This window comes from Haliaeetus leucocephalus, unplaced genomic scaffold (genome assembly GCF_000737465.1).
Source record: "Haliaeetus leucocephalus isolate CR32 unplaced genomic scaffold, Haliaeetus_leucocephalus-4.0 Scaffold13, whole genome shotgun sequence".
NCBI lineage: Eukaryota > Metazoa > Chordata > Aves > Accipitriformes > Accipitridae > Haliaeetus > Haliaeetus leucocephalus.
In genome coordinates, this window is record NW_010972449.1 from 2789133 (window position 1) to 2807498 (window position 18366).

Below are 18366 nucleotides of genomic sequence, written 5' to 3' on the forward strand. Positions count from 1 at the left end.
CACCATAAAAATTAGAGTTTCATTCTGTAATGAAGAACTTCATGGAGAGGAAGAAAGGTGTTGACAAAGATGTGTTTTTTTACACAGGTCTGTGACCCCTGTTGGTATTTAATACTTCTGAAGTGGTCTGTCTGCCTCACTGAGTCAGCAGGATAAACTTTAAGTCTGATGCTTGATCACACTGGGGGATATTTCCTTAGAACATGCTGACTGTTTCCCCTGTCTCTGTCTTTTGTCTTGCTCTCTCTTTTTCTTTTTTTCATATTTTTTTTTTTTTTATGTCACTTCACACTTCCTTTGTTGGACCTTCCAGCCACTGACTGAGAAAGCAAAAAATAACCGAGATGCCTGTAAGTAATTCTGTTCTGGAATGATCTATCCCACTGACTCCCAAACTAACAAACAGCTGTAGTAAGACAATGACATTTCAGTAAAAACATTACCGATGAGTTGTGGGAAGGGACAAAAACCATTAAAAGCACATAGTTATTATCCAGGATGTTAATGTGCATATGTCAGTTGCCACCTTGGCAAATAACTAACACGGAGGGGTGAGTTTCTGCCCTGACTGCCTGTCACCTGGCTAGAGGAATAGATGGTGTCTGGCTGGTGTGCTAGTGGTACTGTTCGTGGGAGTAGGACAGGAGGGCATTCACTGGCTTGGGATGTTGTCAGTGCTATGGCCACAGAATTACAGTGGGAGATGCCTGCATTCTTCTAATACCACCTCGTTTCAGGAAGGTGTATGTTCTATAAGTGAGTCTGTCCATTGTTTCAAAGGGGCTTTAAAATGTGCAATTCCCTCATGAGGGAACTGCTCATGAGACTTTTATATGTGATTTCTTTTGGAATAGACAGTTTTCTTAGCAGTGAGAGTTGGATACTTGCAGATCTCGAACATTCTTGAAAGAGGTTCCAGTGCTATGTGACTTTTATTTCAGCATTAGGGGCTCCAAAAGATGCTGAGAATGCCCTGCCTATCCAGGTAGATTATGATGGCTATGATGCCCAGGTGTTCAGACTGCCAGGCCCATCCAGAGCCCAGCGCTGTACTACTTTCAGGTAAGAGGCTTGTGAGTGTACCAGTTCTAGAGAAGCCATGTTATGGTTGATGCATAAAATGCTTTGAGAAATACAAGGAGAATTAAGCTCCATGTGCTTACAGTTGAACAAAAAGCTTTATCTGTAGCTAGTATTTATGGCTGGTTGTCTGGTATTTTACTTCTAAGATAGCGCGTGGCATCTAGGCAAAGGAATAAGTATACTTTTTCCTTACATCTTTAATTTCGTCTGAAGTAGAATGAAGCTAGTCTTCCTTGCTAAGTTCCTAGCAGATTTTGCAAGCTGGATAAGAAAGTACTTGCACAATAGACTTGCACAGAGTTGTAGAAATAGCATTAGGTTGATGTACTGCTTAGTAACTGGTGCTGAACAGAGTGGTGGGGAATCTTCCCTGAAAATGATGGCTTTCTGAATGAGAGAAGAAACAGAGAAGCTGAGTGCAGGTTCTCAAATATTCCACAGTCTTTCATCTGAGAAGAAAGGCTAATTATTCTCTGGTCCTGGCCAAATTCATTGAACAACCTATAAATTTTAGTGCTTTTTCAGGAATATGGAATTGATGAATTTCTTTTGAAGTATTTTTTTGCTTTCCTCCTTTCAGTAGTATTGTCTAAATCTGAGGAAGCTGTGCATGTAGACTTGCTTTTTAATATGAGCAGCTTGTAGAAATCCATGCTGGAAGATGCCAGTACAGTTTAATGTAGTTAATAATTCCAAGTCGTTTCCCTATAGCTATGTGTTCCTAGCACTGTAGGCTTAGGTCTATTATCTTCTAGATCACATCGATCTTACCAGCTTGGTGTGGTGTCTGTAGAATTGCATAAAGTCAAGCATGCTCTTTTCACAGCTGTCGTGCTGGCAGCATTTTAATGTTCTGTTTTTCTATTGTACGATGCACAAAAGTATATAGTACCCACATAGTAAAAAAAATAGTGATAGTTTCCTTGTAGTCCTCTTCTTGAGTTCACCTATTGAGTATTGAGTCTCTTACATGACTTGGGCCTGTTCAAGCCCCTTGATAACCCAGGAATTAATCTCTTTTTCATATCACTGGACATATCTGTTTATTTTCAGCAGGTCTGTGAGGGAGAGAGAAAGTCGTACCAGAAAGAGCTCTAGTTCCTATGACGTCTCATGCAGCCCTTCTCTGCAGAGCCGCACGCTGCCCCCAGAGGAGGTGAGGAGCCAGGCTTCTGATGACAGCTCACTGGGCAAGATCTCCAACATCCTGATGATCCCACGGCCTCATCTGCACCAGTGTGAAGTCAGCAGCTCTTTGGGCTATACCAGCACCAGAGGTCAGCCTAAGGCAGACGGGAAAGTACCTTAGGTGGTGAGAGGGGAGAGAGAAGATGGAAGTTTGTGTTGGCCGCTGCCAGGCCAGCACAGGGGAGATGGTGCCTTATATTAGCATGCATGGTACACCTTTTCCACAGCTTCAGCTACGGCTGGGTGTGTGTTCTCCCTTTGTTATCCTTGTCTAATTCCACTGCTTTTTTTTTTTGTTGGCTTGTCCTAAATAGAAATGTCCTGACACTGATTTGCTCTTTTCCCTTGTCTATTGCCTTCTTTAATATTTGACTATTCTCCTGTGCCTGCCTGCAAATGTGGACATATACAAGTGACTTTTTATTATCCAGGTCACCTATAATCTGTCAAATGAGAATTGGCCTTAGTAACGAGCCCTGGGAGACCCTGCTTATAACTTCTCTCTATAGGGATTTGTTGTCATTAAGAGTCACTTTCTGGATCCTTCCTTTTGACAATGTACTGCTGAACTATCTTGGTGTGTTAGCAGTGCTGGCAGTCTCCTTCCAGTTTAATTTTGTTCTCAGACAGTAAGCAGTATCTTCTACAGGCCCAACTCATTTCTAGGTAAATTGTATTCCTCCTGCAATTGCTTGGTCTTCTGTAAAATTCTGTCCCTGAAGGCTCTTTATGGGGTTTTTATGTCATGCTGTATGACACCTGATACCATATTCATCCTGTTACAGGAACTGGATTTACTGGTGTGGAACTGCTATCACATAGCGTACTTCACATTACATTTACCTTTCATGTTTTCTCCTGCTGTCAGTTAATATACACTATTTTTTTTTGTATTTCTGTTACTCCTTTAGTTCGAAAGATAGCCTTGTGACCCAGCTGAAGGTGTGCAACTGGATGGGGATGTGTGTGGAATAGGACTGGTGGGAAGGGAAGAGTCAGAATAACTGAGGGTTTTCACATGTTCTAGTCGACAGTATAGAGTGGTAAATGAGACCCTTCTCTTTGGGATTTCTGTTTATTGAACAGAGTAATTGCTACTTAGTCATCTGGTTTATTTCTCTCTCCTATTTCTAAATGACTGCACTTCTTTTCTACATTGAATAGTAGTGACTAACTGCTAGCTTGCTGAGATTGTGTCCCATGTCTTCTGGAAGTAATCCCTTATTTCAGTGGTCAAATCTGAATGTTACAAAAAAGGCATATGTTGCTCAGTTGTAGCTTCTGCTATGTTTTTGCCTGTACATCTCCTGACGTACGAAACTCATCCTGAAGTTTCTGGTGTGTCAGTCTTGATTTCTCAGGAATTCTCAAAGCTCTGAGTAATTCTTCATAGTTGACTTAGCAAGTGGTTTCTTTATGGCTTCATTTAGTATAAAGTGACACAGTATACAGCAGTGCTGTAATGGCAGATGAAATAATACTCTCTCTTGTCTGGATTCTTGTTTGTGTTGTAACTTGTTTTCAGCTTCTCTCCCTGCCTACTCCTCAGCTCTCCTTATTCCCACTTAGCCTGCGCAATCGTTATATCCCTAAGCAATTAATTCTCTTTTGCTTGGCTTCCGCATGATCTCATGCTGACTTTAAGTTGTATTTTTTAGATGTCCTTGAGAACATGCTGGAATCTCAGCAACGTGACTCCAGTGCCCCTGGGAGGTTCCATGTTGGCAGTGCAGAATCCATGCTGCACATTCGGCCTGGGGGATATACACCCCAGCGAGCACTGATAAACCCGTTTGCCCCGTCTCGCATGCCCATGAAACTTACATCTAACAGGAGGCGCTGGATGCACACTTTTCCTGTGGGTAAGTCTGTTTCATAGCATATTAGATTGGTGTTACTTTTTCCTTGTCCAAGCATTAACACAAGAGAACCAACGTGAACTCTCATGTCTTGAAGTACTCTGTACTGTAACAGAGGCTGAACAAAGTGTATAAGCTTGACAAATCAGAGATCCTTTTTTTTTTTTGAAAATATTACCATCTGTTGGCAAACTTGCAGCATCAGGTATTGTGGAACAATCTTACAGTAGATGGAGGCTGTTGAAGTGAATTGTAACACTAATTTGGGTTGACTTTCAGGTGCTGAATTGTTCTCATATTTGTTTAGTGCCTTGTAAGTAGGCCCTCCAAAATGTTTAGAAGAATATTCTGCTTCGCTGGCTTCAGAGAAGATGCCAGGGGTTCAAGTCTTTGAAGAGTTCATAAAGATGCTTTCTTAATTTCCATTAGTTAGCATTGCATATTTGTTGACAAAAGGAGGGTACAAGCAACTGAGGAATCAATTCAGATGTGGTGATTAATGATCAAACTGTAACTGTGTAGGTCCATCAGGAGAAGCTATCCAGATCCATCATCAAACCCGTCAGAATATGGCAGAAATGCAGGGCAACGGGCAGCAGGATTTGACGCATTCCTCTGCTGAGCTACTGGAACTGGCTTACCACGAGGCAACTGGCAGGTGAGGTCCTTAGGATCAATCTGTGTAGACTTTGCATGAACATCCCTTTTCCTTAAAATTTTATATATGTTACAGTAAGGCAGCTACAGGTTGTGATCTTTAAGTTGAATAATACGCTGTATCAGTGCCACATATGCAATATATACTTTTATTTTGAGATATAAAGCTCTTTTGGCAAGGCTGGAGATGGTTTACCTCCCCTAATTTGGTGAAGATGGTTGTTTATCACATAGGGCTTGCAGTGCACATGCAATACAATGCATCATTCATGGAATTGTTCAAAATTGCTGTGTCTTTACATTTTGACTTATTATCCCAATAGCTGTGACCGTCATCCTCGAATAGAACATTTTTTAGCACAGGGCATAGCTTTGCCTCACAGTAACTGTTGAGCAATTTCAGTGCTATCCATTCAGTCCCATCTTCCCCATGCTGATAAGAAATACAGCCATCATAAACATCAGGGATGGATTGCAAATGAAAGTACCTGTGTTCGTAAACTAGTTTTCTTTCGAAAAACAGGCTTTGGTCAGTGTTGGGAGCTTATATTAATTGTTGGCTCCAAGAAGAGAAAAAGATCCCAGTGTTACTGGATGTGGCATAGTCGTGGGGAGGCTGTTTTTACAGTGAGAGAAATTAGATCATTCACTTCACCTAGGCCATTTTTCAAGCTGCACAATTGTTCTCCAATCTCCAGATAGCCTTACCTTATCAGGTTTTTATCTGATTATTCTTTTATTGACAACATTTTGTCTGTGTTTTTCACTCATTATTAAATGTTGTTTACCAAAACCATTTTGTAGCTTAGGCAACTTCAGAATTCCCAATGAGTTTGTTTCTTTCATCATTAACTTTGGTATCTTTCCAGCTATGTGTTTCTTTCCTCTTGTACGCTTATAGAAATTCATGTTACATACTGTTTCTGGATGTCCAGGGTGAGTGAGTACACTGCTGGTATCCTCTGCCTTTTTAATTTTCATGTTTTTTTCCTGCTATCTTCAAGAATTCCTTCAGGGGGTTGCACTGCCTAATTAGTCTTTCATATTGGGGTTTTTTTTCTCTTTTATAGGGAAATTGTTGTCCTGTCTTATACTTTGTATTGTCCTTTAGAATACTCTATTCTCTTTCTGTGTTGCATCATCTTCACCAACTTTGTTCCCTAGTTCTACTTTAAAAAAAAAAAAATTGCCTTTTTATTACTTCATAAGTACATCCAAGTGTGGTAAAGTATCTTGTCATTAACGCCAATCTCTTGTGTCATTCTTGATAATTCTTTTTCTGGATCTCTTTGTCATCTCTGTGGATGATGTACTCATCCAAAGCAATTTGCTCAGTCTGGAATATTGGTTTTGTAGACCATGAAATCAGCTCTGTAAATAACTAGCTAAGTTTTATTTCTCTCCTGGGAGGTATGCAAGTAGCTGGTTGTCCACTGTCCTGCAAAGACAGTGCATTGGTTATTGCTAGAGGCAAAGACCAAACACATATGGGCAGATATGGAATATTGTTATGGCCTTCTCTGTGCTGCTTTTGTGCCTGTTACCATCTCCACAAACATCATTAAGAACATGGTTTCACCACTGGCTCAGCTGAGATGGCAGGCTGATTACTTGTTATTTGTTATATCAGCCCTTATTAAAAGCAAGGAGTGGCATGAGTGAGGAAAGTTTGTATAATACAGGCTATTTTGTTTTTCTCTAGGCATATCAGCTCTCGGCATCCAGGTGACAGTGCGTCTTTCCTGAGCTTCAGCGGAACAGAAGAGTACTCTAACGGTCTGGCTGGCAGCAACGGTGCAGGTAACAAAGCAATAATAGAGCATGGAGTTGGGAGAGAAGGCCCTTCCTTATTAGCAGTGACAAAGTAGTAGAGCCAGAAGTCATGGAAGGTGGGCGGGCCAGGCATTACAAAGTAGAAAGAATCAATAATGGAAAAACAGCTTTCAACTCTGAGTGATCTGTTAATGCTCTTACTTGGACTTTTTGGTGCGTGGTAGCTTTTTGAGTTGGGTGGTTGTTTTTTGGGTTCTTTTTGTTTGTTTGTTTAATGTGTTTCTACTTCTCTAGGTATGTCTTATAAACTTTACTATAGTAGGATGCTTATTGTTTACATATGATAAGCTCTCAGGCAGTTGCTTAGTTCCTTAATAACAAAGCACTGACATCCAGACACAAAAAATAACTAAATATGCACCGGTATTGTTCAGAACTTCTTTTTCTGGGTGGGGTTGCCTTAAGGTGTCACCCTTTGGATTAAGAAACTTGTTTGAATATCTATGTATATTACATATACAAGCTGATGGAAAGAATAAAGCTTGATCCTGTCTAGGTTTTGAGAGAAGCTGTAAAAAAGCACGTTTATTTTGTGTGGTAAGTTCTGGGATTCAGTGTTTTCTAGCATTTCTTGTCATTATCTACAAAAGCACTTTCTCTAGATTTTAGGCATTTTGAACATGGCGCTGCTTATACTAAATGTTATTCACATAGCCTGAAATATTTCATCACGTTTTTGAGAGAAGGCACATGTCTGTACTTTCAGTTGAAGATTAGCACTGTCTTTCTTACCTTACCCAGACCCCTGAATTAGTGGAAATTCTCAACATTTCTTTTGAATCCTGTAATTGGAACAATATGCCACACTAAGCGTTCTGTTGTGTTGTCTGTTTTTTTGTAACCTACTTCCTAATTTTACGGACATGTTTTTTAGATAGGCACATGGAAAAAAATTTGATCTTTTGAACTATAGCATTCAAGACTTCTGTTCTTTTTTTCAAAACCAATTCAAAGATTATTTTTAAAAAAATTATTATTATTATTAAATTATTATTATTATTTATTATTTTAAAAAATTTCACCCTTCTGAATTACATTTGGATGAAAACAATTATGTTTTCCCCTATGCTCATACCTTGAAGAGCCATAAAGAAGTTAACAGACTTAATTTTCTTGTGTTCACATAGTCTCATTTAAAGTGATTTTGTGCTGTTGTTTCCTTCTGTGAATTTAATCTGAATACATTTCATTTTCTTGCTTTACTTTTTTTTTTTTCCCCTGCCTTCCAGATAAGCTGTTTGTTCTTCCAATTGCTAAATTGCATTTCAGCTGTTGGATACAATTTGCACAACGTAGATGCAGAGCATATCCTGGCAATAAACATGCTTGCATTTTATAGAAGTCTTTTGTGTCTGTAGATTGGATATAAATCACGTATTTGGTGGAAGTTAATCTGTGTCTGTCTTTGTGACAGTGGTTATGAGCACCTTCCCTGAAGAAATGCCCTTAGCCATCTGTAGCTACCACACTGTGACTCAGTGATTTGACTTATGTTTCCTCCCTTATGGTTTGAGTCACCTATGAAATGAAACAGTTTGGGTTTTTTGTTTTGTTGGTTTTTTTTTAAATTTCCAAAAATATGATTTTTTCAGTTCGTCTGGTTCTCCTCTGCTGCCCACAGCATGTTTTGCTGCAACATGGGCTTCACAGTGAAAAAATCACCCCATCTATTTACGCTGACATTCAGTATGTTGTCTCTATTGTCCAGCAGATGGTAGATGATAGTTCAGAGCAAATAAATCTCGTTGCAATTCCCTAACTAGATGGCAGATGGCACCAGCGGAGTTGGTGAAAGATTAATGCCAATTTGAGCCAGCTCCTCTGCTGTTCTACTGGCATCATCATGGAAGCAGATAACCATCCTTTCTGTTAGTAAATGCTATTTAGAGTAACATCTATGATGTTGATATCAATTTCTTGGATAAATCTACATAAACTAGTTTCATAAAAGTGGCTTCTTTTAAATATTTGGAGGCTTCCTGAAATTTGTATTTTGATAAATGCATTTTAAGCCGGAAATTTTTCTTGTCTCCTTAGCTGCTTGTTTCCTCTTATGTGCCACAACAGCTGTTTATACAGCTACGTGGTGAACCAGCTCAGGGAACTGATCCAAATGAAGAGTAACTGGTTTTTTTTTCTTTGCCGTATGGATTATTTCACTGTACCTACATAAATACTGGTGCAAATACAGCAGACAGATGTGAAATGGGGAGTAGGAAGAACTGGTCAAGGGGTACCCTAGCATCATGTTGGCTTGGTGTTTACTGAGCTGTAGTTTTAGTATCTGTTTTCCAGGTTAGTGGGCTGCTTAGAATGAATCCATTTGATAGTGAGAAAAATCATAGTGTCTTAAGTCCTAATCAAAACTTGAACATAAATTTTCATTAGTCTTAAGTCCGTTATTAGTCTTAGTTTAGTATAAACTGAATTTTGCTCAAAAATTGAGCACCTCTTCGATAGCTATTATTTTGTCTCCCTTCGCAATGAATAAAAACTTCCTTACTATTCTTTTAGTGAAGTGTGAACTAAGGTATGTCTTGCAGGTTGAAACATAATGGAAGTTGCTGCCTTTTGAGAACATGGTAGTTTTAAACAGTCTGTAGTTAATATATTGGACCTATTTAGGGGAACTGAAGGCTTAATTAATATTTTTCAAATTTTCAGCCTCGCAAGGGATAAAGAGGTAGTTTGTATTTGCTGAGTCAAGAAGATCAACTGTTTGTTTTGTTTCCTCCCCACCCCTTGGCAGAGAGCTGGAATGCGTACTGGTAGTTTATGCCTAAAAATGTTGGAATTGGAGTAAATCTGTGTTGTGATTTTCATAAATCACTTAGACTCTTTAGAGTCTTAGATAATTAGAATCTTATGCATGGGTTCTCTTCTACTGAGTCAGTCTGCTACAATTTTCTTTCTTGCTGCTCCTGTGTATTATAAAATTCTTCCTCTTAACTTATCCTGTGCTCATAAAATCAGAAAACCAATAAAAAAGATCCTGGTTTTGAGTACTGGATGTATTTAAAAGTACTTAGCTACTGAGACCCTGAGATTAGCAAGCTAAATGATTACAGGTGACTCTTCTTTATTATTTGCTTTTTTATGGTATCTGCTTTTCAAGATGTGTTTCACCATTTCAGGGAGGTTGTTTTTGCTTGTGTTTTAGCTACTGAACACTTCTAATGAGATACTCAAATTTCATCAAAGATGTCTTTTTTTTTTACTCATTAGTTGCCTTTTTGTATTTTTCTGCTGTGCAGAACCCTGAGTTCTTTCTAAGGAGAAAAATGCCATATTCTTAAAACATTTGCATGCTTTTGATTTATTTTTATTTGAAATGAAAGTGAAGTGCACAATTGCTTAAAATAAAATACATATTTCTTTCTTGTAGGGATGAACCTCAAAACTCAGAACAAGGATTCCTTGGAAGATGCTGTCTCTAACTCTCCAGATCCAAGTAAGCAGGAGAAAGGTTTGGAAAAGAGTTTGCATAGGTGGGAAGATAGGGAGGGAAAGGGCATGTACATATATAGAGGCATCAGGAGGTGGTAGGCGAGAAACTGAGGAGCCTACTTGGCTTTTGGCAGTATGTTATTTTGCCCTGCAGTAATTTGCAGGTTTTCCCTGTACTGTGTGTCTCACTGTGATTGCAGTTCTATATCTCTTAAGAATATATGAAACCGGTTGTTGTATTACATCTGAAATTCTTTCCTTACCAGACACTATTATGCAAAAAGCTAAAACTGCTGAACTCTTACCTGCCTCTCAATAGGAAAAATTTACTTGGCACCAGCTAACTGAAGCAGAAGTAGTACAGTCAGTTTCTGAATTTGTTACCATTTACTGAGAAATATCTGTCTTCATCTAATACAGAAATAAGTGTGTGACTGCTTAAGAAAACTTTTTTTTTTCCTTATAGCGGTCTGTCCTGTATTACATTCTTGTACAGTGTTCCTGCCATTAATGTTAACATTTTTATAGTAAAATAACTTTCTGTCTGTAAGATCTCTATGGCAAGATGTTAAGAAATAGTGGCTGGCCAAGTGCCTTCATATAGATCATTTGAGGCAGGTTAGAATGTAGTGCAGTAGTGAATTGAAGATTTGATATAATTTAGTTAGCTTTTGCTTTTTAATGTCTAGTTTTAGATCTCTAATCTCAAAATTGCAACATAACTCTAGGAAAGGGTGTGGGGAAAGATTGCTTTTCAAGTCACTATTTTTCTGGTCTTCCCACTCCTGTGGATCTGTCTTCTGTTTTTGTAACTACAGAAATACTCCCTTTTCTGCTGTTGTACTATTCCAGAAAGAGGCTGGTCTGTCATTCTTTCTCTCCTCATCCCTAGCTCTTTCTGCAGTTGTCTAGGATGCAAAGCTGGTCTTGTTCAGACTTGGAATGTTGATCTGTTTTATTAATAATGAGTAACTGCACCTGACTCGCTGTAATTTTGAAAGAGTGGCGGCTATGTCAGCTCTAGCTTTTCAATCAAGAGAAAATTAAATGTATTAACTTTGAATGCCATTTGCATGATGGGATTGAATTAGCATGTGCACTGCATTGTTTAACAAACTCTGTCTCTTTCTCTCCCTCCCTTCTTCCCGTCCTACTTTCCTTTTCCCTTCCCATTCCACCCCCTTTTTGTCCCTGTTGACTTTATGCCAACTCTGTTTCTGTCCCTCATTCTAACTTTCCTCTTCACACATTTCTTTCATCTTCCTCTGCACCCTGTTTTTTCATGGGTGACCATATATACCCCCATTGTCTGCCCCCCCCAATGATACAACGAGGCAGTTCTGACGCTGTCTGCTCCCCCCGTAGTGCCAGGCTTCTGTTGTACAGTTGGAGTGGACTGGAAATCTCTCACTACTCCGGCATGTCTCCCTCTTACTACGGACTACTTCCCTGACCGTCAGAGTCTGCAGAATGATTACACTGAGGGTTGCTATGATCTCCTCCCAGAAGCTGACATTGACAGGTTTGGCCAGCACCTTCTCTGTAAAGTAACTTGCATTGATTCAAAGCGCTTAAGGCGCAGTTGATGGAAGAGGAACACTTTGGAGACTGTACAAGAGAAAGACGAATGGCTAACATTGTTAGCAGCAGAACACTTAGATTTTTCTCTTTTCAGTGGTAACTTTGCACCTTTTCTGATGTTACCATCTGACAGTATCGTGTTCTGCAGATTTTATGTTAGAAATTGTTTGCGTACAAAACTTTACATCTCTTGTTCTGTTGTGTTTCAATCAAAAAAATCAACCTCAAGCTATTATTTTTGTTAATCTATTTTCTAGAAAATATTTTGGAAACAGTAAATGAGCAAATGCATGTGTATACACGGTGATTAAGATGCTTATCCTCACTTTCAGGGATTTTAGTTTAAAGAATCTTTGTGGAAAATAGTGTTAGTGGGATAAGTAGAACTTCTCGGCTTGTCTTGGAGGTCTCTGGTAACTGTTCCTTAATAGGGTTGGTTTGGTTTTTTTCTGAAGCTGTCTCATCTTCTTAAACACTTTTCAAACTTGCCACAACTTGTAAGACATCAGAAAGACCTGCTCACGTTGCTGCCTTATGGGAACAAAACAAAAATATTAGAGTGATTGAAATGCACAGGAAATAGCAGGATTAACGAAGACATGTCAGATGTCCCTTTATAGCAGGAAGGTGAAGTTCAGAGCAGAAGTAGTTGTAATAAGATGCCATAGTGATGTGTCTTTTAATCTCTGTGTGCTCTAGACTTCCTGCTGTGGGAGAAGGTGGAGCATTGCCTGCACACTTGTAATTCTGAGCTCTGCTGAATGTTTACAAACTGCACAGAGATTCTCTGCAAAATGCTGTAAAAGTGATCATTGGTGAATTTATTGGAAGTTTAACAACTGTTGTAAGCAAATTTGTTACTAGTTGCAAAACTGCTTTTAAAGGCATTAATAAGTGTTGCCAGACAGCTAATTACCACCTGTTGAAAATAGAAAGGTACCCATTTTTCTCTCCTGTTCCTGCAGGTTGGTTTTCACAGGCAGAGGGCTCCACTTGCACAGAGCCCAGTGCAGGCATAAATCCTCAATTGGGAAATGCAGAGCTAAGAATAGGTGTGTAGTCAGCTTCCTTATTCTAGTCTGCTTAACCTTTGTGTTCAGGAGAGATGAGGAAGGAGTGCAGATGACAGCCCAACAGGTGTTTGAGGAGTTTATTTGTCAGCGTCTCATGCAAGGCTATCAAATTATTGTGCAATCCAAACCACAGAAACCAGCCTCAACTGTGCCACCTCCGCTCAGCAGCAGTCCCCTTTACAGTCGAGGTGAGTGACTTCGTATTGACAATTCAGTCTTTTGTCTTTCTCTCCTTCTGCCAGTCCCAGTAACCCCTATGAATTGGGCATAGATGCTCATTGAAGCCCTCTGTTCTTTTTTCTTTCTTTTCTTTTTTTTTTTTTTTTGGTTGTTTTGTTGTTGTTATATGAAAATCTTTGCTGGGGGAGAGCCTGATCTGGGGCAGCACAAACAACTCAGCTGCACCATGAAGGAACAGGTGCAGGACTTTTGAACTGTAATAAGAAACTGGCCTCATTCATGATGGTGAACCCAAATGAAATATGGCTTGAGTGCCGTTTGGTGGAATACATCTTAAACACAATTCATATGGTGACTGCAGAAGACAGACCTAAAGCTCCCAACTAGAAGCAGTTTCCCAACTCTAAAATAGCTGTGAAGGTTCCATGTAGACAAGTAAAGCTTCATTGTCCTGAAACCATGAGTCAGCTAAACCTCGTTAAACCCCAGAGGACTGGAGTGGGTTAAGAGGGTATCATATTCCTTTGAGAGAATCTGACTTACTGTTTGACTTCTGCCTTTTTTTCTGGATATTCTCTAGACAAGTCAGCATGATACAGTGTTCATAGAGCAGGGAATATACATGAATAGGATATGACTGTTATTCACTGGTTTGGGAACAGACAGCAAGGCTCCTTTGGTAAAGTGCCGAGCTTAAGTGGTTAGTTCCAGGAATGAAGAACAGAGAGGAAGCAAAAGTGGAGCCCAGCTTTACCATCATACCCACCAGTTTCTCAGCACTTCATATGGACTGTTCTCTAGTTGTCCTGACTAGAGAAGGTCTATATTTGTCATGTATGAATTGTGAATGTCCCCCTTCTTCAGTTGTGATAGTAGGAAATCTTAACTGTAAGAACAAAAGGCTCATTGTGCATATGTTCCTTAAAAAGGTGGCCTGAAAGATGGCTTTTAGTTTGTCTTGAGTTCAGAAGCCCAATTCTAGAGTCTCTTTCTATAGGTACAGTTTGTTGACAAAGGTCTGACTATTGCAGTAAGCTGAAAGGGGGTATGTTTTGCTTTTTACAATTAGGTCTTGTATCAAGAAATCGACCTGAGGAAGAAGATCAATACTGGCTGAGTATGGGCCGTACTTTCCACAAAGTAACACTAAAAGACAAAATAATTACTGTGACTCGATACCTCCCAAAGTGAGTATCTCTGAGCTGTTTGCTATCAATGTTCTGATGAACATGCTTTTCCAGCTGTCTGTACTTGCTTGAAAGAACAGACTGTAGAACCTTCTTTGTCTTCAGGAGACGAAAGAGAAGCACTGCTATTGATGATGCTGAGGTTAATGTTTGCGTCTTCTCTTTTAGGTATCCATACGAATCTGCTCAGATAAACTACACTTACAGCTTGTGCCCGTCACACTCTGACTCTGAATTTGTCTCTTGCTGGGTAGAATTTTCCCATGAGAGACTAGAAGAGTACAAGTGGAATTACTTGGATCAGTATATCTGCTCTGCTGGCTCTGAGGATTTCAGGTGAGATCTCCTTTTCCATCCAGACTGTTCTGTGTCCTAATTGCCTCTTTTCCTTTTTGACCTAAAATTTCTTCAACACGTTCAACCCACAAATGCTCAATACTCCAGGGAGAGTAACTGGCCTGCTTTCACTTGTATGGTGCTAGCAGCTGTTGCCTTGTAGAAATCTTACTCTGTTGCTGTTGCATTATCTGATCTTTGATACAAAGTCTTGATTGCGGAATTCAGCATAAACTATTTTTTTTCCTCTGCTACAAATGCAAAGAAATACGATGGCATTTTGTACCACACAGATGCTTTTCTTGGCTTCTTACTCATTTCTGGATCTGACTCAAAACTTCCATTTAGTTTGAATCTGTTGAAGGCTTGCTTGAGTCCTAGGCTTAGCTTGACTGTAGTCCTACTCCTAAGCTATGCAGAGCAGGGCTTCTTATTAGCAATGTGGAATATCTCCACTAGTATCAATATCCTTTTTGATATCTTCTCTCAACAAAACCTATCTTTGTTTCTTTTCACGTCTCAATCAAAATGTTTCCTACTCTAATGTGTACCTTTAAAATTCCTTTTTCTTTGCTTATTTTTAGAGAAAAAGCTGTTGTAGCCTATCTTTGACAGAAAAGAAAATGTATTTCTATGATACAATTACCTTGAAGATAGCCTTGTTTTGTCTTTTGTCTGTCAACTTCTTAATACTTCACAGTCATACTCATATTGCTGAGCATTTGTTTGCATATCTGCTCGTTCTCATTCAGGGACAGCAGAATGAGATTGTCACTACTCACTGAAATTTACAGCAGATAGATATGTATTTTACTTACTGTAAAATCCTTCATAGGAAACTGTGCTGAACTCTGTCCTGTCTTCCATGTTCCTTCAGCCTTATTGAGTCACTGAAATTTTGGAGGACCCGCTTTCTGCTTCTGCCTGCCTGCATCAGTGCCACAAAGCGCATTATGGAAGGAGAAGTGCACTGCGATGTGTACGGTGACAAGCCCCGTTCTGATGAGGAGGAGTGGCAGCTCCTGGATGGATTCATTCGCTTTGTGGAGGGTTTGAACCGCATTCGTCGACGCCATCGATCTGATCGAATGATTCGAGTGAGTCAGCTTTTAGTTGGGTGAGAAGCTGAGTTTGAGTTTTATCCGAACCATCTAATGAAGCATTAGCAGAGAGACTTTAAGACAATCCCAAGCAAGTTGGAGGGTATATGTGTGTATGTGTGGGTAATCCATGCATAAAGCATAGTGCTGACTAATGTACTATTTCAGATTTCAAATAGTATGGCCTTGCTAACACCTTGCTATTCTTGAACTAATTACATTTACCTGGAATGTGTATCCCATGCTGCTGTGGCTGGAACCAGAATCAGAACAGTTAGCTCACTCAATGAGAAGCCAAGCCCTTCTACATAGCAAAGCCATGCCTTAGTCTGTTGATGCTCTATTTTTTCCTCAGCTGATGTTCTCTTACTATAAGCCTGATGCCACCTCTTTGCAAATGTGCATTGCTTTGTGCTGTAGGTGTGGTTAGCCTGGACGTGTTATTGCACTTTATGATGCAGATAATTGATAAAAAGGGATCTGTGAGGTAGTTAAGCTGGTAACTTCTAGCTGGGTTGACTGTGTGCTGCAGACTTAGGAAATGAATTGTGAAAAGCGAACCATATGGGTGAATTCCTGGTGAACAGTAGTTTCAAGAGGGTGATGAGAAACTGGTCAGTGCGTATCAAATTCTCTTACAATTCACACGCAGAATGGCATAATCTATTTCAGAGCAAATCCACCTTTTCCAAAATAACATCCATTTTATTTTGAGAATAGCATCCACACAAGACACTAGGCTGTTCCATTTCTTGTATACCTGTGGTTTAACTCCCTTTTTAAAGTGTACCTATTAAAGACCTGCTGACGTGAGCTGTTGTGTTCTTGCGTACTAGTTAAGCCTAGCTTGACTAAAGTCTGTGCTTTCATTTTTTCTTTGTTAGAAAGGGTCTGCCATGAAAGGCTTGCAGATTGCTGGTCCAATTCCCACCCACTCTCTGGAGCAGTCTGGGCCTCCCATTGGGAAGAAAGGAACCTCAGCACTCTCAGCTCTGCTGCAGATGGAAGCCAGTCAGAAGTGAGTCTCTACAACTAGGCTGTGTGAAGAGCACTAGGATATCCTTCCTGTGTATTCCACCTGGGCTGGCTAAAGCAGATTTGGGGAACTTTGCCTCAAAAAGGGATGTGGGATCCTGCTTCTTTAGTATCCTTGTGACAGGCACGGCTGGGGAAATACTGGGGTTTTCCAGTGACTTCCTTGTGTTATGTTTCCATTAATAGAATGAATATCAAAGACTAGAAAGGAACATGGAGACTAGAGAAGTGAATGTCCGGTAATTTAGAAGGAGCATCTTTTAAAGTAGCATTTCAGTCCATTACACATCAGATTTGTCATCTATTTGTGGTTTGCCAGTACAGTTGTATCCACATAAGAAGAGCTTAGCTGGGACATAAGTGTACACAAATTCATGACACCAGTTGAGTGGTCTCAGTATAAACACTGGGTAACAAATAGAGCCTAAAGAAAATAGCTTGTTTGTACTGATAACATCTATTCAAATACCTGTGAAACTTCTGAGGTTCTTTCTCAGTATTGATCTAGAATGGTTCAAAGAAACTCAGAGTACTAATACCAGATATGCTGTAAACACAATTTAAAACATTGTTGCTGTTAAATACATATGAGATTTTAATATTTTTTTAATAAGGTAGTATTACACATGCATAATAAAACTGAGTAAGTTCAAGTGTCCATGTTGTTTATGTGGGGTAAAAAGTACTTACAGAACTTTGGATTGACTCTGTGCTTCAGACTGTGGGAAAGCAAATGTCTGAAAATGCAGTAGTACCTCTCTTCAACAGTTGCCTTCAGGTGGAAGCTGACACAGAGTATGTTTGAACAAACTCTGCGTTCCTTCCTTTTGTTTTAGGACACTGGGGGAGCAGCAAGCAGCAATGCTTTCTGGGAAGAGCTCTGGGCAGCCTTCGGAGAGTGGGAGCATTGCTATCACACCTACCTATATGGACAGCCCTCGTAAGGTAAAGACTTTCTGGTGTGTCTTTAGCTAGCGTTTTTACATAAGCATTTGTCAAATAATAGAAGGTTATTTCTCTAAGCACATGGCTATGTCATGCTACATCTTACTCTCTAATCCAGCAAGGACTGGTCCTGGACCGAGGATGCTCTTAAGGCTTTGTGCGCCAGGGTGTAAGAAGAGGTTGGGGCACAGCCATCCTTCAATTCTTTAACACTGTGACAATGAGAGAGAATCCCTGGGATGCTATCTCATTGTGTTTTGCTAATTTAAGTGGTATTTGTTAATTAGTCCATTTCCTTTTCCAGTAGCACATTTCATTTCAGTCAGGGTTTGATTTTTAGATTTAGTAGTACAGCGCTGTCTGCATCTGTATGAAGGCTGTCGTTAAGAGCAAAATGAAGCTCTAGACCGTGACTGTGTGAGGCTTCAGTGGAATTTTAACAGCAGGAACTCCAGTCACTTGCATCTGCTTAGAGGAGGGGATGTGTTCCTGAGTAGTGATTTAGATGTAATTCCTTCACTGGCTGGACTCCAGGCTGGAGAAAACTGTCTTCCTGGAGCTTTCTTCAGACACTTAAAGAAAAGACTGTGCTGTCTCTCAGCCTTCCTGTCAACTGTCCTGTGAGTGCCAGGAGGGCAGAAACTCCACCTCTAAGTCCAGCCAGAAGTACTTGAATATTTTTCTGTATTCTGGCACGAAGGTCTTTCAGCAAAAGTAACAAGGAACTGAACGAAGATACAATCCCCAAGTGTGACCTGTCTTTGGGTTCAACAGTTGAAGTATTGCAAAGAAAAAGTTCTCAGATTCCCCACTACCAACTTAACCATCGCTTTCAGTGTTTTTCTCTTAGCATCTAGTGTTT

The 18366-nt window shown here is 39.8% G+C and overlaps 1 protein-coding gene across 3 annotated transcripts in view; it reads left to right on the forward strand.

Moving 5' to 3' along the window:
• Window positions 1–18366, forward strand: part of DEPDC5 (DEP domain containing 5) — a 48320-nt gene that overhangs the window by 13838 nt on the left and 16116 nt on the right. For 2 of the 3 annotated variants that reach the window (XM_010575034.1, XM_010575050.1), the window contains exons 20-33: window positions 314–350; window positions 942–1062; window positions 2137–2360; window positions 3930–4133; window positions 4653–4788; window positions 6490–6587; window positions 10006–10071; window positions 11433–11589; window positions 12749–12909; window positions 13971–14088; window positions 14257–14424; window positions 15302–15521; window positions 16409–16542; window positions 17396–17504. In XM_010575034.1, the coding sequence (XP_010573336.1) occupies window positions 314–350; window positions 942–1062; window positions 2137–2360; window positions 3930–4133; window positions 4653–4788; window positions 6490–6587; window positions 10006–10071; window positions 11433–11589; window positions 12749–12909; window positions 13971–14088; window positions 14257–14424; window positions 15302–15521; window positions 16409–16542; window positions 17396–17504 (1953 nt within the window). The remainder of the gene's footprint in view (window positions 1–313; window positions 351–941; window positions 1063–2136; window positions 2361–3929; window positions 4134–4652; window positions 4789–6489; window positions 6588–10005; window positions 10072–11432; window positions 11590–12748; window positions 12910–13970; window positions 14089–14256; window positions 14425–15301; window positions 15522–16408; window positions 16543–17395; window positions 17505–18366) is intronic. The other variant, XM_010575042.1, reaches the window with a different exon arrangement.